This window comes from Homarus americanus, unplaced genomic scaffold (assembly GCF_018991925.1).
Source record: "Homarus americanus isolate GMGI-L3 unplaced genomic scaffold, GMGI_Hamer_2.0 scaffold40248, whole genome shotgun sequence".
Classification (NCBI taxonomy): Eukaryota; Metazoa; Arthropoda; class Malacostraca; order Decapoda; family Nephropidae; genus Homarus; species Homarus americanus.
In genome coordinates, this window is record NW_024712526.1 from 6,088,680 (window position 1) to 6,112,675 (window position 23,996).

The 23,996-nt window shown below is 40.8% G+C and overlaps 1 protein-coding gene across 1 annotated transcript in view; it reads right to left on the minus strand.

The window, feature by feature from the left end:
* Nucleotides 1–224: 224 nt before the first annotated feature.
* LOC121861466 (tubulin alpha-8 chain-like) overlaps nt 225–23,996 on the minus strand; it is a 57,882-nt gene continuing 34,110 nt past the window's right edge. Inside the window, exons 2-11 of the mRNA XM_042359209.1 lie at nt 7,141–7,246; nt 6,587–6,697; nt 5,327–5,499; nt 4,780–4,908; nt 4,239–4,438; nt 3,869–3,980; nt 3,550–3,637; nt 3,171–3,298; nt 2,197–2,360; nt 225–1,740 (exon numbers count right to left, since the gene is read on the minus strand). Coding sequence (XP_042215143.1) covers nt 1,611–1,740; nt 2,197–2,360; nt 3,171–3,298; nt 3,550–3,637; nt 3,869–3,980; nt 4,239–4,438; nt 4,780–4,908; nt 5,327–5,499; nt 6,587–6,697; nt 7,141–7,246 — 1,341 coding nt within the window. The 3' untranslated portion in view covers nt 225–1,610. The remainder of the gene's footprint in view (nt 1,741–2,196; nt 2,361–3,170; nt 3,299–3,549; nt 3,638–3,868; nt 3,981–4,238; nt 4,439–4,779; nt 4,909–5,326; nt 5,500–6,586; nt 6,698–7,140; nt 7,247–23,996) is intronic.

A 23,996-nucleotide genomic window follows, 5' to 3' on the forward strand; every position in this document is an offset into this window, starting at 1 on the left:
ATATTATTTACTGAAAAGAGGAAGATATTTTTTATCACCACTAATCAACTCACTTCTTTATTCTTGCAATATGAGTGATAATCTAGCATGGGTGTCTGCTTTTAACAGACAATGTCAAAACAAATTTCAGAGCAGTTTTTCATGAATGGCTGTACTGGTCTACTACTGTATATGATTGTATATCTAAATTTCATAGTAATGTGTTAGTAACAATTTTAAACAACTGATTTATACAACTTTATTGAAGAAATATACAAAATGAGTAGAAAATATTCCTTACCATTAATAATAAGAGCAGGAGAAAAAACCATAATTATTCATTTTATTACTTACACATTAAATAAGACACAGTGTGAATTATAATCATTGTGCAAAAAAGGAGCAGGATTTATGTATATCTTGTGTAATATAAGCAATATTAAGGTATACATTAAGGTCTAACACATATCATCAACACTACAGTTAAATAAATGCCGGCCTCTATCAAGTGGCTGTCGTGGTCATAAATGCACTTGCTTGTTGTGTCAAAAGCAATTAAAGTGAATGAAAATCACTTAGTTGAGCATTTAAATGTCATAAATTCATTGGCAACAGGTAAAGTTCAGAAGACAAAAATTCTTGATGTTCTAAACACAATACTGTACTTAAATCTTGATTGTCTGGTAGCCATATTATAAAGAACATTATGCTGTTAATTATCCCACTTACAACTTCCTCCATATATCAAAAAGCATTTATCTCTTTACATATGCTATTTCATCTATCTGAAGAGTTGTGGCTGGGGCATTAACCTGTGTCAATAAGCATTTACAAATCACTGGTGTCTACTTGGTGGCCGAGTGGGAAACTAACCCTTGGTGGACATCTTCTACACGTCACAGATACTGATCAAGAATTTCTCGCCTGTTGCACACGATGCATCATAAATTATGGAAGCGAATTACCAATATGTTTTCAAATTCATTTTACCAAATTATGGTCTTCAAGCTAAGTTTTAAAGTGGTTCTCAACATGTTTTCGCTGATGCTCTTTGGGATGTTCTTACCGTATTCTTAAAACCAAACTTGAGTGGGAATCTGTACTTGAATCTGATTGGTCACACACACAGCACCATCTCTCAAGGATGGTTGTAGATTACAGTAGTAGATCTTTGGCATTCATATTAATATAAGTAGAATTTCTTTGGCTAAAGCTAGAGAATTACCCTGTATTCTCCGTCCCCAGTATCTTTCATACAATGACTTCACTATACGTTTTGGTCCTAATATTTCATCTAATTTTGAAGTGTAAATCAGTGAATATTAGTCACTAGTAAGGATTATCTTCCTTGTTCACTCCTCACCTCTCATCTACACAGTAAATTGTCGTCCTACTTACTGTGTTGTCTACTTCATTCAAACCTTTCCTCTTGGCTTCTCATAAACATACTATAATGTACCGTTCTTATTCTGAGCTTCAAAACATTTCTCTTCTTTAATCCTCCTCATTTCCTTTCTAACACTTATTCTTCCTGGTATCACTATTCATTGTCTTCAATCTTAACTGCGTAACTCTCCTGAACTTTTAATATTCCTTGGTTTCTTCCTCAGTGTGGTAACTTTCCCATCTTCTTAATATTCATGGTCCTCCTCTCCCTCCTGGTTGGAGTCTTGGGCTACCTCTTCATAGTCATGCTCCAGTGCTGCCAAGTCTTCACGAGCCTCAGCAAACTCACCTTCTTCCATGCCCTCACCAACATACCTGCAATACAAATGTGGCATAATTGTACAGTAATGAATTAAGATAACATATGTTAATACAATAAAAACACTGATAAAAAAGTAATGCAATTTTTTTTATAGGATGGCTGGAATCAAGATGAAAACATACACTTTCCCTCCATTTGTTGTCATTTCATCTCTCTTACAGCCAGACATTACCCACTACTATTCATCAGTGTCCTAGGTATTAGGAATGTTCAATAACTTTTTGTTACTGGCTGTTGTGGGTTACTGCTGGCTATCCACAGGTTTTTAAATGCTCCTGAATATGTGATAGTGGTAGAGTTATACCCAGACCTAAAAGAATGTGCATTTGGTGTTGTCAAAACATTCTCTGTAACAGGTGTGACCTGCTATGGTGTTCCCCTTCTACAACAAGGCCCCACTTAATACTTTCTCTTTACCTAAAATGACTCTAACTTCTCACAGTACTCACCAGTGGACGAAAGCCCTCTTGGAGTACATCAGGTCGAACTTGTGATTAAGCCTGGCCCAGGCCTCGGCAATGGCTGTTGTGTTAGAAATCATGCAGACAGCTCGTTGGGTTGGAGCCATATCTCCATTGGGGATTACTGTGGGAGCCTGATAGTTGATCCCAACCTGTGAGAGAGTTAGTGTGAGTGAGTGTTAAAAGGATCACTGTAGGAGCTCCCTCTCTTAGTTGTTTCCTTCACTACCACACTATAAAATAAAGACCATAAACACAGTAACACAAGGTAGCACTTACAATATTCCTTAATCACAACAGTCATAACATCTCTTAACACTTCTGTAGACTCACAGCCGTCGTCAAAACTCATGATTAATTTTATATTTCTCACTTATCAAGTTATCATATTCTATTTCGGCAAGAAAACTATTTTGAAAGAATATACTGTACAGTACTTCTCTACAAGCTTCAACTAATGGGTGCAGTATCAGGGTTACTGACAGGCTAATGGACAATAAGACCATAAGTGAGGGAAACATCCAAAGTTGTGTTTTTTTCTTTATATTTAAGGTCCAAACATTAAAACAAGTACTGTTCAGTTTATTGTTGGGTATAGAGTACAGGTACAATAATATCCATATCTTGCCTTGTTCACGTACTGAGACCACTAAGCAATATATTCTCTAACATGCTCAAGCTCCTGGTCATATTTCTTGGGTGCTAACATCACTCCTAAATACCTGTTGTTAAGTTCCAACATCCAAACAACAGAATATGATGCCGTTTATGGAAATTATATGAAAGAAAAATGGCCTTGAACTTTCACAACTTAGGAAATAATTTTACTTTATACTGTATATGTATTTCATCTCTCACGAGGCCTCTCTCTATTCACCATTAGGTCTCTTCTATTTATCAAAAGGTTTTCCTATCCACACAAGATTCTCAAACTATACTACAGTACCACGTAGATTATTTACCTTGAATCCTGTGGGACACCAATCAACAAACTGGATCTGTCGCTTAGTCTTAATGGCAGCAATGGCAGAGTTGACGTCCTTGGGAACAACATCTCCACGGTAGAGCAGACAACAGGCCATATACTTTCCTGCAAACATTACTGTACTTAACACCGGAGAACACCAAAAGAAACTCTCATACTTTTCTATACACTTCTATCATCAATACTGGAGTATGGGGATAAAGTGTCATTTACAGATAGTTCATGACACTGAGATAAACTGTCATGTACTGAGTTAATGACACTGAGATAAACTGTCATGTACTGAGTTAATGACACTGAGATAAACTGTCATGTACTGAGTTAATGACACTTGTTGGTTAAGTGGCATCACTCACCTCGGCGAGGGTCACACTTCACCATCTGGTTATTGGGCTCAAAACAGGCGTTGGTGATCTCGGCGACAGACAGCTGCTCATGGTAAGCCTGGCGAGGGAAGACAAGTTAGGATATACAGTAGTAGACATATCAACTATCAAGACATTCACTGAACTTTTCCTAAATATGGGAATATCTTCGGCATTAGGAACTCCGGTTCTTGTAATCAAAATATACACAGTACAGTATAACTTTATCTTTTATTCCATTTGTATTCGTTATCTTTTACTGTTTCTTATTTCTAGTATTAATTTATCTTCTAAAGCTCAATGAACTGACCTTCTCGACACTGAGGACTGGAGCGTAGGTCACTAGGGGGAAGTGGATACGTGGGTAAGGCACTAAGTTAGTCTGGAACTCTGTCAGGTCCACATTGAGGGCACCATCAAACCTATGGGTATGTCATACAGTCAGAAATGTTCACACTCATGATGGCATCGAAAACTGTTGTGAATTATCTACTAAAGTACTTATTTATGAAATATATAAGAATTCCATTACTTTATAATCTACCAGAATGAGACTTTTATCTCCGTTGATTCTCCACTGGTCATTTGTGATACTTTTCGCTCCCTTTCTTGATAAAAATATGATAATTTTTCCCAACAAGAAGACATTATGAAAATACATGTACACCTTGTCAGTATACCTGAGAGAGGCAGTGATGGAGGACACAATTTGACCAATCAATCGGTTGAGGTTTTCGTATGAGGGGCGTTCAATCCCCAGGTTCCTGCGGCATATATCATAGATGGCCTCATTGTCAACCATGAAGGCACAGTCAGAGTGCTCCAGTGTGGTGTGTGTCGTAAGGATGGAGTTGTAGGGTTCCACCACTGCTGTGCAAATCTGTTTGTATACATAAAAATAAAGATAAACAAGACATAACATAAGAAATTAATGAGCAAGAAGTTACTGTACTCAAGAAATAAATGAGTTGCTCGCTTAATAGTCAAGATTTAGTGTCATATTAGAGTCACTTCCTAACAAAATAACAGATTAAAAAAACGTAGCTTTTCAATTTGTTTCCATGATCACTAAATATACTTATTTGTGATAAGGAAAATTTGTAGGGGAAATTCTATATCCGACTCAGTATTTTTCACAGATGATAGGTCCTACTCCAAGAAATTCCTGTCACTTATACTGAAGTAATTCTCTCCGAGGGAGTTGATGCTTGTGGTACAGACCTGTGGTGCAGGGTAGACAGTAAATTGGAGTTTGCTCTTCTTGCCGTAGTCCACTGACAGCCTTTCCATCAGGAGGGAAGTGAAGCCAGATCCAGTGCCTCCACCAAAGGAATGGAACACCAAGAAGCCCTGAGGAGTATCAAAATCAATCCAGAGTACAAACAACACTGATTTAAGATCGGAATTACACTTAATGTTTGACCAAGAACGCACAAAGAAAACTGAAATTTTTTGATGCACTCGAGATAGATTAAAACAATGCCATCCCTCCTACCAGCCACTTCTCTTCACGATGACATCACTTCCAACAACACCTACCAGCCTCACCCTTCACCACACCACCCACAACACCCTCCCTCCACGCCTACAACCCCTACTCATCACCTCTCCCCACTCTCACTATGACCTCTCCCCACTCCCACAATGATCCTTCTGCACTCTCACTATGACCCCTCCCCACTCCCACTATGACCCCTCCCCACTCTCACTATGACCCCTCCCCACTCTCACTATGACCCCTCCCCACTCCCACCCACTATGACCTCACCTGGAGACCTGAACAAGCATCAGCCATCTTGCGCATCTTGTCGAGTACGAGGTCGACCTGTTCCTTGCCGATGGTGTAGTGACCCCTGGCATAGTTGTTGGCGGCGTCTTCCTTCCCGTTGATCAGCTGCTCTGGGTGGAATAACTGGCGGTAGGGTCCAGTGCGAACCACGTCTAAGGGAGAGAGAGAGAGAGAGGGTGGGGGGAGTTAGTGTGTTTGTTTGTGAGAGCTACCCACCAGAACCACGTCTATGGGGGAAGCAGTTCAATGGTTGTTTAAGAGAACCACCTAGGGAGGTCTAACGGCAGCCTACTGTGAGGTACAGTTGGCTCCATTCCTGCGTTTACCACTTATCGTTGTCAATCCTGTTTCCCTGAAGTGTGAACCCCGAACTCTGAAGTGTGAATTCAAAGCAATCGCTAGTGAGCGGGAGGGAGACGGGAGGGGACTGTTGGGATAAGTGTCTATCTGTGTGGGGGGGAGGAGGGGACGAGACACTGTGGGGGAGGACGTGTATATCAGTTGGGAGAGATTACAATACAGAATAATGCTTTTACACTACCGACAAGGTTTCCCCAGCTGAGTGTAATCCTCTAGCGCTAACCAGATGAGAATACTAAAGTTACAAAAGGATGAGACGGGGATATATTCATGCTCTAAGTAAGGTGTTTCGTTGCAATTATGATCAAATGGATTATGTATATGTTTTGTTTAACCCCTTGACTACGAGATGGAACTTCTCCAGCTGAATTAAATCGTCTGGCGGTAGTCAGAATAAAATAGATAAGAAGACATCACAGTGAAGAGATTAATTAGCAATCAAAACAACCAGGAAGTGGACACCACATATTTATTATAATACAAATTGATGTGTACAAAACTAGTTCAGTTGGCAACAGTCATAAATATGTGAAGTCTACCCAAAATGTTTTTGTAAGGAAAAGATTTCTAGATGTGTAGTATAAATTAAATATTCAAGATGTTTAGACCAATGTTTTGTTTAAAATGTTTTTTCTGATTTTTCATGGTTATGTCCATCACTGTCATCACTGTATTGAAATTCAAATATTTCTTATCTAATGACGTCTTTTAAAATGTAACAACAGTCGTCAAGAAACTGATCTTTAAAAGTTTTGAAGCAGTGAATCAATATACAGTACTATATAAAATATCGAAAACTTGAGTAGTACACAACCATAGAAAACGAGTGGGTAATATTTTAGAAGGGGTAACTTCTCTATGGGTATAGTGGCCACTAACCAACAACGGTAGGTTCCAGGTCCACATAGATAGCCCTGGGAACATATTTTCCTCGACCAGTCTCTTGGAAGAAGGTGGTATACATATTTTCCTCCTGTGGGGCGTCCTCAGCTGCAATTAGGAAAAAATATAACTAAATACACAATAAAATAAATAAATAGTATTTTTAGAAGATATTCAAAGTTCAAACTACTCAATATTAATGTGTGAGTTTAATGTTCTCTGTATATGGAGACAACTCATGGAGGCATACCCCCCCCCCCCCAGGCCTCATTATGCAAATGAATCGAGACAACAATAAGGTGTTATCTCAGTCACAACACCGGAATCAAAATACAGATTTAGTTTCTCGCTAAAAATTTGAGGTAATGTGAAATCAACTTTGTATTAACAAGTTTGGTTAAGTTTGTTTTGGCTTGGTTAGGGTTTGGTTAGGTTTGCTTTGGGTTGTTTAGGTTTATTTTGACGAAGTTAAATCAATTAGTTTAGGTTTAATCCGGCCAGGTGTGTCTTGGTTAGGTATATTTTGGTTAGGTTAGGTTATACAAACTTACCAAGGTGACCGTCGGGCTGGATTCCATGTTCAAGGCAGTACAACTCCCAGCAGGCGTTGCCCATCTGCACGCCAGCCTGCCCAATGTGCACGCTGATACACTCACGCTGAAAATACACATGTACACATTGAGTGATCAGATATACACATAGTGAATATGTGGAGAAAAAAAAGAGAGAGAGAGAGAGAGAGAGAGTAAAAACACGGAATAAACAACGAGGAAAATAAACGAAAAAGTACAGAAAATTCCCCATAATAAATGCTTGTCACATATCTCTTGTATAAACTAATACTATTCCACAACAGTTTAATATTAACAGTGGTCGGCCTGACGAAAAAGGCAAAATAGTATTCTAATTTTTGTGAGGAAATTATACTGCCATTTGGAAGAACGAGAGCATTGGCCGACCCCCCCCCCGTTCCCCTTGAGTCACGCGCGCGCTAGACTACCCTCGTGCTGGTGCAGACACAAGCATGGACTGATAATTGAATATACAGCAGGGACACACCCCTCTCCCACCACGACACTGTTGAAGGGCAAGTGTAAAAGAGACTGAGAGGCAAGATGGGAATTATGCATCCTCACAAGGGTGTTCTCTCAGTTATGTAGCGCCAGTGAAATAATTTGGTGCTTTTGGGTTGACTGCAGCCTAGTATTGATGTCATGAGAAGATTTTAACCATATTTCCTTTGCTAATACACTAAAATTTTAAATTCACAAAGGTCAACACAATAACACACACATAGATAGCTGTACACACAAACCGTTAATATTTTCTTGAAGTTAACATAGTTTCATGCCTTCAAGTGGTATAAATATCTGACAGATATACTGTACGGTAAATAGAAAAAAAGTTAGACATGCGAATAGAGATTGCCAGACAGACTGGCAGGTGGCAGGGGGAGGGAAGGCGACAGATGTGATGACCGAGCTGTCAATAGCAGCAGTCTGGGTCACCGACTCATGGGAAACTCTTATCAAATATGAATAAGCTTCGATTTCCCAAAGCTTGATCAGTGTGTCTAGCGTGTCTGCGAGTGGGGCTGTAAGTTACATGTAATGTTTATAATTATTATTATACATAAGGATGTTTTATATATAGTAGCCAGTCTAGCGTTGTAGAGTTGTGGCTCAACATTTGGAAAACAGATGGTAATACCACGTGTGTGTACTGTGTCGTCTGCAGTGAAGTTGGGTTTGTCTAGAGTGGTCTTGTTTTTCTTCACACACACATATAGAATTTTTTTAATTATTGAGATTTATTTCAAGCTATTTCTAGCAAATCAATGACTCTCAACAATGACCTTTCCTTCTTTAAGGTTTGATCAAAAGGGCGATGAGACCAAACAGGTATAGTCCAGTTTTAGCGAGACCAAGTTTCCCGAGTGGACGTCCAAAGTCGTAAATAATCTAACATAAGCAATTATCTCAAAGGTCAGTTTCCACTGGGCGGCGCTGGAGATAAGGTTACACAGGCATTTAAAGGGCCGGTGTGTAGCTAAGGAAACCTCAAGCTGTACCTTTAACCTAGCAGACAGGGAGAGAGAGAGATGGTCACAGAGCGTGATGTTGGAGCAAGGCAAGGATGTGTACACTCACTGAGTCACTGCAATTCATGCACTGCATATCTTCGCCCCAGTGACCATGGGTTCACTCCAGATATATCGCCTGCCATATAAACACATTAACGTTATTGCGATTGGCATTAGATTTCTATACCTAATGTATTTAAAACGCAAGAAAAGGTGGATGTGTAAGAGAGTTCAATGTATGCGGGGCGTTGCAGCAGCTTCATGCTTCAGGAGCAGCCAGCGTGACTGTAGTCGGGGGGGTGGACCAGGGTACCACGCACACCCTCCTCTTTGGGTTGAGATCTTTTTGTGTCCTATACTCCTCTTTATCAATGGAGGACCAACTCCCTGAAGGTATCACCCACCTCCTCAATACAGTCACACTCTTCTGTGTCCCAGCTTCCGTACCACCAGCCGAGCGCCAACACACCCCGTACTATACCCATCTCTTTACAACACTGTCCACATAACTCATCACCCACTCGTCTAGCTACACCGCGTGGTAACTTATGCACATCTATACAACTACGCTTTCCGTTATTACACCAATTTTCCAGATAATTCGGTTTCGTAAAGTTTTTTTTTTGGATATGTAACAGCGCTGAAGGAAGGGTAGACTAATATGATACACCACAAAGAAAACTCATCTGAAAAAAAAAAACACGATAACTGCAAATATACTATAATGGAATTAACTGTTATTCACGTTCTTGTATTTTCCTTAAATTGAATAAATAAATAGTATAAATTTCTTTACAGTAAAAAACAAAACATATTCGGAGTCTGTGCAACACTTTACTTACACATAACGCAAAACAGAAGGGAACAGCCAGCCATGAAAAGATTTATTAGGTCAGAGATTGTACTAGGATAAAGACAAGTAACAGACCCACACATCCACACCCCATATTGCGCTGCTGTACACTCATACCTGTAGCTTAACACTCATTTTATACTAATTCTTAAAAGTAACTGGCGAACGTGTCAGTACACTCAGACAAGTAGATTAAATTCTACACGAGTAAATAATCACAGTGACTTTTGTAAGATCTCACCAAAGTGTAAGAGACGAACACGTATTGCATGTTTGGTATAGTATGTATGTATTTATGTATGTATGTATGTATGTATGTATGTATGTATGTATGTATGTATGTATGTATGTAAGTATGTATGTATGTATATACCAAATAAACACCTAAGAGACATAAGTCATATAGACCTCATCAAAAGGGTCTTCTTGGTAGACGAAGAAAGACAATTACAGGTGATACGCTTGACAGACGACAGGAAGTGGAAATATTACAACACTTACCATATTTATTACAAAATGATCATGGCGACGTTCTTATTGTCAGTGCGAAAATTACACAAAAACATACAGTACGGTGATAAAGTGTAGACAATTGTGTAACCTTAGTCCATGCACTGACACTTCCACCCGCAGATACATACACCATTGTTTCATTATATTGTACAGTTTTTAAAAGTTGGGGTAGAATCCAAACTTGTATTCTGGGGGTACAAAAACCTTAGCTAACAAAATATGTTATTACATTGTGACAACGTAACAACTCACAAAGAAGGAAAATTACGATTTCCTGTTAATTACAACACCGAAAACATTTTTAATAAATGTAACAACAAAAAATAAACATATCTAGTTTACGTCGAATCTCCGGGAAATAGTTATATATATTTTTTTTTTAATTTGTCTTTGTTTTAACTTATGTCAACTAGTAGTGGTCTTACATCATCAGCTACGAGGAATATTAGTCATACCAGCTTTCCAGAATCTGTCTACTGGTTGAAGGTCGGAGGCATTTACTTCAATTCTACACATTTTGACTTCGAAGACAAAATATCCAAAGTGTCAGTCAATTTTCTCTTACGATACTCTTAGGGCAGCAAAATAGATATGGTAAATAAACTATTGTGAATTTATAAGACGATTTTATTGAATAACTATCTATATTATCTACCTGTGTCTCTATCTTGTAAAGTGACACACAATATATTATTTACACTTGAGTGCATGTATCGTGTCGCCGTCCGCCATTCGACACCAAGGTTAGCCAAGCCAATATGAGTCTGCTTCTTTTTCTTCTCAATTTTTGTCTCCATCACAAGGTTATCTGTGCAGCTTGTTCTTACGAAAGGCTGTGTTCTCTATTTTTTTTTTCAGGATACGTGCAGCGTCACTTTACCACATGACTGTCATTTTCCTAAATTTAATGTGCATTGTAAACCTCAGATGACGATAAATTTTCAACTACAGGTAAAATGCAATATCACTAAGATGTGTATTAAGAACGGAATCATTTTATACACACACAGACATATCCTTCAAAACTGGGAAAGGTAAAAGGGATGGGAAAGGAAAAGACGCCATCTGAGAGAGAGAGAGAGAGAGAGAGAGAAAGAGAGAGAGAGAGAGAGAGAGAGAGAGAGACACGGGGGGCCAGACGTATACAATTTTCCGAGGGTGTCGTTGGTCCTATTTTAGAAACAACGACCAAACCAGAGCACTAGGGAAGGGGGATTCCCCCTTTGTGTTGACAACACCTTCCGACGGCTCATTTATCTCCCTCTGTTTACCTATGTTATTTCTCCAGATTCTGCTCCTTTTTTCCTAAATATTTACACACCAACGAGTTTTTTTCATTACCTTTAAGAGTATTAATAGCACAGTTTACTGAGGGGAAATACTGAAAAATAAGCTCCAATCTCTGTCAATAATTCAAGACCTTTACAGCCCTCATGCGTCAGATGGCTCCCGCACGTGTCATTTCCGTTTTCTTTGTTGAAATATTTTTCAGGCGTCGAGTCGAAGGAGTAAGTTGATGCTGCCACCTTAAACCAACACTAGTGGGGGCTGAGAGAGAGAGAGTTTTCCTAGAACTGAAGACTTCCAGATTTCCTCCCAATTAATCATTATGAAATAGACACAATACTAATACAACACGGTAAACAATACACACACATAATAGCTCTCGTGTCACCTTTAGATCCCAGCTTGTACAGTAGTCGACCCTTTAAGAAGACTGTCACTGTATCAGAATATTTACCGCATGACTCACCTCTCTAACCTCTTCCTCCCTCACATTAAATCTCCTTCCCTCCCCCCTCTCTCCCTCTTCCTCCCTCACATTAAATCTCCTTCCCTCCCCCCTCTCTCCCTCTTCCTCCCTCACATTAAATCTCCTTCCCTCCCCTCTCTCCCTCTTCCTCTCACATTAAATCCTCCTCCCTCTCTCCCCCATTAAATCTCCTTCCTCCCCCCTCTCTCCCCTCTTCCTCCCTCACATTAAATCTCCTTCCCTTCCCCCTCTCCCCTCTTCCTCCCTCACATTAAATCCTTCCCTCCTCCTCCTCTCCCTCCCTCCTAGAGTTCCACCCTCCTCCCTCTTACTAATCTCTACCTCCTCCTCTTTCTTCCTCTATCTCTTCCTGATCATCTTACCCTCTCTCCTTCCCTCATATTTATCTCCTTTCCCTCCTGTTACTCCCACCCCACCTACTTCCCTCTCTAAGTTCCTCTCCATCCCTCTCTCTCTATTTACCACGTCCTTTATTATTTCCCCCTCCCTATCTCCTCCTTCTGTCTCCCTTCCTCGAACACACTCACTGCTTTCCCTCCCTCCCCCTGCACTCTTACCAAGGCGTTTCCTGGCCACGTTTACAGTAGCGCTGCACGTGTGTGTGTGTGTGTGTGTGTGTGTGTGTGTGTGTGTGTGTGTGTGTGTGTGTGTGTGTGTGTGTGTGTGTGTGTGTGTGTGTGTGTGTGTGTGTACAGTATAAAATATCGGTACTTAAATAATAATAATAATAATAATAATAATAATAATAAAACCACGGCAGCAAAGAGGTGGATTCTTTAAGCGGTGGGTTAACTATACACACAGTCATACAGACACTACCACACTTACGTACGTACACACACGCACACACACACACACACACACACACACACACACACACACTCTCTCTCTCTCCAAGAATGACAATCATCCAGCTATGACAGAATGATAGGAATATTTCTTTAATAGTAATATCTTCGTCAGTAAGTTCTAAAGTAACTCGAGAGGCCAATACAGGAATTGCCAGGGTCGGCGTCAGATGCTGCATGTGTGGTGGATTTGATCTAGTGCGGGAGGGGCGGCAGCAGAGTTTATTCTAGAGGGCGTGGTGGTGTAGTTGGAGAGGGCGTGGTGGTGTAATTGGAGAGGGCGTGGTGGTACAGTTAGAGGGGGCGTGGTGGTACTATAAACGCTTCCTCTGGCGTGGCAAGGCGTGGGCAGGACGAGAGGATATGAGAGTAAAATACTGTAGAAAGGGCAGAGAGAGAGAGAGGGGGGGGGGAGGAGAAGGAAGGGGGGAAAGAGATGGAAAGAGAAGGAAGGAAGGAGGGAGGGAGAGGTGGAAATAGAAGGAAAGAGGGAGAGAAAGAGGTGGAAAGGATGGAGGAAGAGAGAAAGAGGGAGAGTAGAAAGGAGAGAAGGGAAGGGAGGGAGACGACAAACTATTTAAGACACAAGACTTCATGACCAAGTCTGGGGTGGTTAAGAGCACAACCCCCCCGCCCCCTCTGCTACCACCACTACCACCATCACCACTTCCTACCACCTTCAATACTATTAACACTATCACTACCACCATCACTACTACTGCTACCACCACCACCACCACCACCATTACTGTTACCACTACTCTACTAACACTACCACCATTACAACTACCATACTACTATCACCGCCACTGTTGCCAATACTACCGCAATCACCAACATCAACAACAACAATAATAATAATAATAATAATAATAATAGTTCTGAACTCATCAAATTGCCGTCAAATAACACAAAAATCAAGTTTCATTGTTTACACCGTCGACTCTTATTTCTGAGTAAGGGGTTCGGGGTGTTGGGATTCGGGGTTCGGAGATTCGATGTTGAGGCTTCCGGGGCATTTCGTTCTGGGTTCGGGATTGTGGGTTCAGTGTTTATGATCAGGCGCGTTGGGGTTCGGTAGTGGCTGTTTGACCTGATCGGGAAAGGAGGAAGGAGTGAGGTCAAGAATTGGTCATTACATGTCATTAGACGGGAACACAACCGGAGACCCTCAGTAGGTTATCTTCTTCCTTTCCTTTCATTATTTTGTCGTGTTCTTACTCTAATTTTCTATTTTTGTTCTTCATTATCTTATTTTTCCCCTTCCATTTTCTTCTTCTTAGTTCTTCCAATTTTCTTTTTTTGCTCTTCATTATTTTCCCCTTTCATCATCTTCATTCATTTTCTTCGTCTTCTTCACGTCGTAGATTACCTTGAAGGGACAACGGGAGTGCCTAGTGGAGTTAGTGGTGGTGGTGGCAGTGGTGAAGGTATAGGTACTGATAGTGGTGGTAGTAGTGGTGGTGGTGGTAGTAGTTGTAGTAGTAGTAGTGGTGGTGGGTAGCAGTGGTAGTGGTAGTAGTGGTAGTAGTGGTGGTAGTGGTGGTGGTGGTGTTGTAGTGGTGGTGGTTGGTTGGTGGTGGTGGTAGTAGTAGTGGTGGTAGTGGTGGTAGTTAGTGGTTGTGGTGTTAGTAGTGTGGTGGTGGTGGTGTTGGTGGTTAGTAGTGAGTAGTGAGTGGTGGTGGTGGTGGTGGTGGTGGTGGTGGTTGTAGTAGTAGTAGTAATTAGTTGGGGTGGTGGTAGTAGTTGTAGTAGTAGTGGTGGTGGTGGTGGTAGTGGTGTGGTGGGTAGCAGTGGTAGTGGTGGTAATTATTGGTGGTGGTGGTGGTGGTAGTAGTATTAGTGGTTGGTTGGTGGTGGTGGTGGTGGAGTTGGTGGTGGTTGGTGGTTGGTGGTAGTGGTGAGTGGTCGTGGTAGTTGTTGGTGGTGAATGTGGTTGGTGGAACAGTGGTGTGTTGATTGAATGGTGGTAGCGGTGGTGGTGTGGTGTGGTGGTTGTAGTGGTTGTGAGTGTAGTAGTGGTGGTAGTGGTGGTAGTAGTTGGTAGTAGTAGTGGTGGTAGTGGTAGTGGTGTTAGTAGTGGTGGTGGTGGTAGTTGTAGTAGTAGTGGTAGTGGTGTTAGTAGTGGTGGTGGTGGTGGTAGTAGTAGTGGTGGTAGCAGCGGGGGTTATGTTAGGTGTGACCTCCTACAGGGAGCTGAGACACCACCTTCTGTCTCCTCCTGCAGCTCTGGTACACCGCACACGCCACACACTTCCTTCTGCTGCTGCTGTTTGTCTGCTTGTTTGCTTGCCACTTCACCCCACACTTCATTCTCCTGCTGCCTGTCTGCTTGTTTACTTTGTGTGCTTGTCACTACACTACTACCTCTCCCCCCTCTCTCTCACCTGAAGATTAATCATCCCAGCTTATATCGCTTGATGATTAACCACCTATAACTCTAACCTAACCTAACCCAACCCCTCCTTCCCCCAGGTAACGTTAAGGTGTTTTATCATCAGGTGAAATAGGCTGGAGTGTCAATTAATCTCCAGGTAATTGAAACTTTCCATTTCCAATAATTGTTTATATCTGGAAGGCGCATCTGGATTGGAGGTCGAGTGGGGAAGTGGGGAGTGGGGAGTGGGGAGGGGAGTGGGGAGAGGGTCAAGTGAATCCCTCTCTCCTCCTTCCTCTCCTCCTCCTCCTCCCTCTTCCTCCTTCCTTTCCCCCTCTTCCTTGTTCAGTGACCTTCTTAGCTTACACACAAGACTGGGGGAGGCTTTTGTGGATGACCTTCTCTTATTGAGTGACCACCAACACACATCACTCGCACACCTCACCAACACACATCACTCGCACACCTCACCAGGTATAGAATAAAATATGCGTTCCTCCAAAAATATCAATATTCCTTTTATAAATTTCTTACAAAAAATATTATGTCCGTTTATCAAAACTCCCTAAAAAATATATGATGCGCCCTTGAATACTGACGTCTGTTCAATAATAATACTAATAATATCACTAATGACTAAACATTTTAATTTTCACTTTCGAATTATGAATCACTAATTATTATATACCAAAATTTCTCTGTTGTGGTGCAGATCAAATGAGCCCCCGTATTAACACCGATCAAATGAGCCCCCGTATTAACACCGATCAAATGAGCACCCCGTGAGCCCCCGTATTAACACCGATCAAATGAGCACCCCGTCCGAATATAGTTAAGGTCGTCTGCGTAAAATTTCGACCATATTGGATTTATTTTTAAGGTATCAGGTGGGTGGGTGAAAGGTGGTTAATGGGTGGTTACTGGGTGGCAAATGGGTGGCCAATGGGTGGTTAATGGGTGACAAGTGGGTCGTAAGTGGGTGATTAATGGGTGATGTAAAGACCATAGCTTACAGAGAAGTACGTGGTAACCCACATACAGTAGGTTGACACCCTACAGTGAGAGTAAGACCTGACCCAGGAGAGCTGACGGCCACAAGGTACATGAGTTAACCCAGTGTGGTGACCGTGTTAAAGAAACTCATCTGGCCAAGACACACCCGGGTGGTAATAGTTAGGAAGTATTACCGACCGGCGACATGACCACGCACCTGGGCAAACAGCCGTCCAGACCTGACCCAAGAGAGGTCACGGTCACATTGACCCAGAGTTCTCACCGCCGGGTCATTAGCTAACCCGGCGACATGACCGTGTTACTCAAGAAGCTACCCTCCAGCCAGTACATCTGTCACCTGGCCAGACACACCCAGATTAGTGACGACATCTTCCGGCTCGTGACCGCCAATATAAGAGCCTGCAGCTCCTCCCACGGGGTATTAGCATTCGGATTATTATTGTAACAAGGAAGAGGCCGACAGCTCCTTCCCAGAGGGAGACTTCCCTCCCCAGCACTGAGTCTCCAGCTAGCAGAGTCTCCCACAGGAGACATAGTCCAGCAGTGCAGCACTCTCTTCAGCAGCACCTGTTGGACCTCCCTCAGGTCACACGCGAGTCATTGTCAGAGCGATCCTTAGGGTGAGTTACTTAAGGTGGGAAGTGAATCCATTTCATGTTTGCGTCCGAGTCATTGTATAGTAACGTAAATATAATGATCCATTAATGTGTCCATGCCATTGAGAAATAATTAATAAATAGCTGTACTTAGAATTGGTGTGAAGGAAATTCCCCTTAAGGTTATATTAACAGATAAATAACTAACCGGCCACGCTACCAAACTTTCCTCACTTTACAATATTACAAGCCTAATACTAATAACTCTTACTAATATTTCTACTTGGATAGTTTCATTATAGTGACAAGTGGGTCGTAGGTGGGTGGTTAATGGGTGACAAGTGGGTCGTACGTGGGTGGTTAATGGCTGGCAAATGGATGGTTAACGAGTGGCAGGTGGGTCGCTGGATCACGGTAGCCGGCCCTCAGGGGATGTTGAACCCAAGAGAGCAAACACATCACAGCGATTGTTTCCCAAGCCGTGTGTGTGTGTGTGTGTGTGTTTGTGTCTAAGAGTGACCGTGTGTGTAATTTATGCGCATGTATGTTTTTTCCATACACAAACAGTCACACTCATACGCACACATCATTACACGATTGAATGCCAAGAGAGAGAGAGAGAGAGAGAGAGAGAGAGAGAGAGAGAGAGAGAGAGAGATACTAGGAGCGCGGCACAATCAGCGAGACAACGACCACACAAAGGACATCATTGTAAGCCACCAAGCGCAAGTTTAAAGAAAGAATTGACAAAGATGAGGTAAAATTTCCAACATTATTAAAATGATAATCGTAGAAGGTAAGGAAACGCCAGAAAAAGACTTAATTTGATTGATGTTAGCGAAATATGTAATCCATGTTAGCGAGAAATGTTATATTGAAGTTGGCAAGAAATCACTATATTATGGTGTGCAGGAATGAGGGATTCACAATATAGAACTAACAAGTGTAATAAAATAAAATAAAAATGATAACTATGCGAAAATAAATGACATCATACAGTACAGAAGTAAAATGTCTTACTAGTGTGCAAGGGAGATATCTGTAAACTGTCGGATAAGAGCACAACCTCGCTTTTATTTTTTTTTCGCTTACATTTACAAGGATAATTTTGAGGATAGGTTTTAAGCCTCCCAATTCGTATTAAGAGTCTTTGTCGTAAACTGGTAATGCAAAGAATGTAACTAACTGGTTGAATTATATGAAAAAATAGGAAAATATAAATAAAAAATACGAAAAAATTACCCCAAATTATAAAAAAACTACATCTTAACTAATTTTTTATACACACTCACTTGTCACCATTTTAGAGACGAAATTACTTTAACATTGTCTGGTATTATCGGGTAGAATGTCAGTATAATTTCGGTGCTAGTCTTGGGGGTTGGTTCTCTATGTTTTAAATGGAGTCAAAACAGTTATACGGTTACATTCTTACATCTCCAGTAACGAGGAACATTTATCATACGAATCTCTGTGAGTCTGGACCCTGGGTGATGCCATTCTATTTTGGTTCAGTATGATTTAAAGAGGTAACGTTTAGGCTATGGCGTCATCTTCAAGTTTACGAATTAATGTCAAGATATTAAGTTACTTTTACTCTTATTTTAAAAATCATACAGAATTTCAGTTTCAGTATTAATTTGGGTAGTTGTAAAGATTGTAATAAATGAACTGAATAAACATAATCCCTAAAATAAGAGAGAATTAACCGTAAAAGAAGATAAATACTTAATGTTCCGGTAATGACAAATAGTTGTGGCTAAAGTATTACCACGAACGTTTTAGCAATATCTGGGCGTCTACTTATGGGGTCAAATATTTTTTTCTAATTATAAGTAATAAGAGATTAACATGTAAGGCAATTTAAAATGCTGTGGATATTGTGGATAAATAAAGATACTAAAATCACAGATGCCAGATATCACCAGCACTGTCGAAGAAGGTTTTAACCCGACAACTGCACAAGGATATATCTATTAAGTGAAGAGACATGTCGCAAGGCTTGGCAAGTCTCCGTAAATCTCAAAAGATAATCACCACCAAGACGCAAGAACACATTAAGAAGACAAGTGTATAATTAGAGAATAAAAGAGATCTTACCGTGAATTATGTGTGTGATTATGTAACCCTGTACGAGATATACTGTACTTTACTGCATTTTAATGTTATAATGTATTCCTACGCCTCAACATACTGAGATCTGTTCGCGCGTTTTCTAATTTACAAAAAAAAACGAGTCATCAATAATTAAAAATAAATATAAAAGAATATATGAATCAATGGATATAAAAATACCAACTGTTTAGTTTTTGGAGCTACAAGGGATAACGTGCACAAATAAGAGTAATTCTGGTTTACTATGGTGAGGTTAAGGTGGTTAATCTTTACGTGAAATAATATACCATAAAACACCTTACCAACAAACATAAATACGAAAACAAGAAACATTGAACATTACCAACGAAAACAATTAACCGTAAGATCACTTCGTAAGAGCGTCGAGGCAAGTGTTGCAAGAGATAACGGAAGTACTAAATAATGAGAGAGAGGAGGAAGGTTGTAGAGATAAAAAGTGAAAGAAGGGGAAACGGAGAATATAATAACAGATAATGACATAACTAACTAAAAATTACGAAACAAGTAATAAAGGACATTTATACCAGAAAGGAGAAAAATCGTTCAATTATGAAATTTTTCAAAATACATCTTCCGGATACTTTTGAACGCATCACTTATATTTTTCTAAGGAATAAATTAAACTGGATGGGGGGGGGGGCGCTGATGTTGCTCCCCCCCCCCTCCCCACCCCAGTTTAATGTTTCTTAGAAAAATATAAGCGATTATGTCCCCTAGCTTAAAATATTCATACATTATAACACAACGTAGCATCTAACTTAACTACATTCGCAAAATATATTAAGTTAAATATATTAGGATTAAATTTTTCTCCCGCAAATACAACAAAATATATCCAACAGTTTCACAAAGATGCAATAATTTTTAATATATTTTTAATTAGAGTTTAGTATTTTTCCGAGCCATTATTTTAGTCAGGGTTTCGACACTGTGCCAATAATGTTTCGTTTCCGGTCTTAATTTTATTTTCAATCGCGCAAACGTAATGAAAATAAATAAATAAATAAACCACAATACAGAAACTGATTAATAATAAAATAAGTATTATCCTTATTAGCATAAATCTCTTCATAGTATTTATTTTTACTGGAGGATAAACTAATACATCGAGTCACTAAGCTGTATATAATGTTGTACCGTATACTATGCATATATTATGCAGGTATACATTTAGGACTGTTAAGTTAGGAATATTGTGTTATAAATGACGAATAACATAAGATGGAGTCTAATCTATTGAATATTTATAAACAAGAAGATATATGTTAAAATTACAATTGATACTGAATTAAAAGGTGTAGACGGAATCAAACCGTAAACATACATACTGGCATAGAAGACGAGAGAGAGAGAGAGAGAGGGAGAGAGAGAGGTGTTCTGGTCTTGCACAGTGACTTAAGCGAACACCAAACACTTCCTGCCTCTGAGGTCGAGTAGTGGGGAGGGGGGTGGGAGGGGGTTATCGGGGGAGGAGGAGTGTTGGGGAAGAATGGCAGAAGGAAGAGATGTTGGGAGGAGGAAGATAAGGGATGATAAAGGAGGGAGGGAGAAGGTGTAATGGGGAGGGAGGGAAGAAGGAGAGGATGTTGGGGAGGAAGATGAGGAAGGAAGGGAGTGATGAAGGAGGGAAGAAGGAAAGATGTCGCGGGAGGGAAGGAATGGAATGTTAGGTGGGGGAGGAGAAAGGGGTGGTAGGGAGGCGGAGGAAGAAGAAAAGAGAAGAAGAGGAGAGGGCGTTGAATCAAGCACGTAGAGAGGCAATCAGTAAATAAGGGGAAGAGGAGAAAACCGATTAATCACGCACAGATACAAAGAGTAAACACGAGGAGGAAGTTAGAGAAATCGTAGGTAAAATAGAAACCGTAGGTGATTATAGAAAACGTAGGTGATTATAGAAAACGTAGATGATTATAGAAAACGTAAATAAACAGACGCAAATGTAAACAAAACCCGTTGAAAACAATATAAACAAAATACAAACAGATAGAATAGGTAAACAAACACAAAACAAACACTTGGTATTTTTTTTTTTGGGGGGGGGTGCTATTTATATTATTAAAATTAAATCAGCCAATCAGATGTGTTTTGTTTCGTCATATACGAGGAAAATTATTCAACTTACGAACCTTTGAGACTATGAACGCCGGGAGAACATTTACGTAATGAGGAAACAAGGGAAAAAAATGGGAAAAAATATGGGAAAAAAAGAACAATGGGCAGAGAAGACCTCCTTGCCCGGACGTGGGTAAAAACAAGGCGACGATGAGAGATGTGGTTTAGTCTAGCCACTGTATCAATAGAACCTCTCTCCCAGAACCTCACAGCAGTAGAACCTCCTCCCCAGAACCTCAGAGCAGGCAGAACCTCTCTCCCAGAACCCTCACAGCAGTAGAACCCCTCCTCTCCCCAGAACCCTCACAGCAGAAACCTCTCTCCCAGAACTCACAGCAGTAGAACCTCCTCCCAGAACCTCCTAGAGAGCAGTAGAACTTCTCCCAGAACCTCACAGTAGAACTCTCTCCCCAGAACCTCACAGCAGTAGAACTCCTCCCAGAACCACAGCAGAACTCTTCCAGAACCCTCACAGCAGTAGAACCTATCCCAGAACCTCACAGCAGTAGAACCTCCTATCCCAAACCCCACAGCAATAGAACCTCTCCCAGAACCTCACAGCAGTAGAACCCTCTCTCTCCCAGAACCTCACAGCAGTAGAACCTCCCTATCCCAGAATCCCCACAGCAGTAGAACCTCTCTCTCCCAGAACCCATACAGCAGCAGAACCCTCTCCCAGAACCTCACAGCACAGAACTTCTCTCCCAGAACCCCAGCAGTAGAACCTCTCCCAGAACCTACAGCAACAGAACTCCTCTCCCAGAACCTCACAGCAGTAGAACCTCTCTCCCAGAACCTTACAGCAGTAGAACTCCTCTCCCAGAGCCTCACAGCAACAGAACTCCTCTCCCAGAACCTCTCTCCCAGAACCTCACAGCAGTAGAACCTCTCTCCCAGAACCTCAGAGCAGTAGAACCTCTCTCCCAGAACCTTACAGCAGCAGAACCTCCTCTCCCAGAACCTAATGGACGAACCCTCCAGAAGAATTCCTCATCCAGAACCACCCAGCTGTAGAACCTCACTAATCTAACAAATTACTATTCTCAACACACCCCATCAGTAGCACCTCTTATATAGTTCTATCACCCATTATTTTGTTATTGTTGATGATGGATTAGTGTAATTACTGACTTACTTTGTTATGTGTATGTGTGTGTGTCCGCAGAAGGTTTGTGTTACAGTGCTTGTGTTATAAGTGCAGGTGTTAGTGCAGTGAAGTATTCGAGTGTGTACAGGGCTTGTGTATGTAGTGTTTGTATGGCCACATTAAAATTACACGGTAAATAATATCCCCCCCACCGGCTTATAATGTTAATACAAACACACCGACTGTTGATCTTGTCTTATTTCCGCACTGCAAGAACTCAAGTCTTCCAGCACGTACACTAAGCCAGTTCCTTCACTAAGATAAAAAGAGTCAATAAATACGGTATATTTCTCCTCACACACATACACACACAAAAGTGATAACCGGATTTATATAAGTTAAAATGATGAATTATAACCACACCCAAATCACACAACCAAGTTTGCTTCACGCTGTCTGGGTTCCAACATTCTGTGAAGACGATTTTTTTCCCCCCGGTTTAATTGTTGTCACGGATCACAAGTTGGGTCATGACTCACTGCTCTTTAAAAAATGAACTTGTTGTTAATATAGTATTGTAGATAAAGATAAATAGGTATTTATTTACGATTGACCCGTTAAGACTTAAAAACACTCACGGATTTGACCTCTACCTTTCTGTTTTCTAGTGTTGGAAATATTGTCTACTGAGCACTGGGAAAAGTCAGGTATAATTTTCTCTTGTGTGATTTTTGTCCGCTCATCTCTCAGACGACAGACGCCATGACACCAATTCCTCCCTCCCTCCCGCCCGAGAGTCCAGCGTCACCAACCGTATCATTTACTGGTAAAAACTTGATGCGTGAACTTTTAAACCTCGTCCCCGGTACATGATCCCTGTGACGACTTAAGACGTAAGTTCATACAAAAAAAAGGTGACCACAGGAACAGCTGAGCGGAAGTTGAGGTGTGCCCGGGACAAGTGTGCATCGCCTGGCGTCCCTCTGGTAATTTTGCCTCCTCTTCCTGACCAAATAAGGTTAACTTATTACATTCAACACTTTCTTATCATTTTCCTGATTTTTTTTTCAGGGGAAATGTATGAATTGATTATATTACTAATCAGAGAATACGTCAATATATCAAATGGGCAAAATGCCGATGTTAAAACAGGACATCAATCAATTTCTCCTATCTCAACCGCGGTCTTGTTCGTGGTACTATTCTAGCAGTGGCAAACTTATGGAGAATGGTGGCATGGGAATGTGGGCAAATGTAGGGGGTGGTAATGGAGGTGTGGTGGTGTTGGCACGGTGGGAGGGTGTAGAGGGGGGGGGGTCAGGTCACTGAAGCGGGGAAGGAAGGAGAGAGGGAGCAGGTGGAAGGACGCACCTGGGCAGGTAAATGGCCGGATGTACAAGACGCAGTAACATGAAGCAATTTCACCTTGGACACGAAATTAAATCACAGAGGAAACCTAATAATAATGATAATCTTAGTACTGTAGTTATAGTAGTAGTAGTAGTAGTAGTAATAGTACTAGAGGTGGAGATGGTAGCAGCAATAATAATAATAATAATAATAATAATAAAAATAATAATAATAATAAGAGTAGCAGTAATTTTTGTCAGTCCGTTATGTAGACAAAATCACTATTATAAACATAAGAAATAATATCACTCAATATTCACTCACGCGAGAAGCAATAATTTTAGCATAGAAAAATACTGTAATAATAATTTCACAGTAAAACATTTCAATCGTCGTCAGTGACCCAATCATTCAACTGTCAGAATAGTGTCTTTAGAGTAAGCAATTGCGTTATTTTCAGCGACCCGGGGAAGAAATTGCCGCCATAACATCAGCTGACAAGAATAAACAAAAACTAAATTGAAATATACAGTGTTCGACAAGTAACAGTGATATAATCAGCGAACCATTTATTCACTAATTTATCAAACCAAATTATATACATTTAGTATTCTTATTCGTTACAGTATTTCATTTGATGTTGCTTTTTATAAGTATATACAGT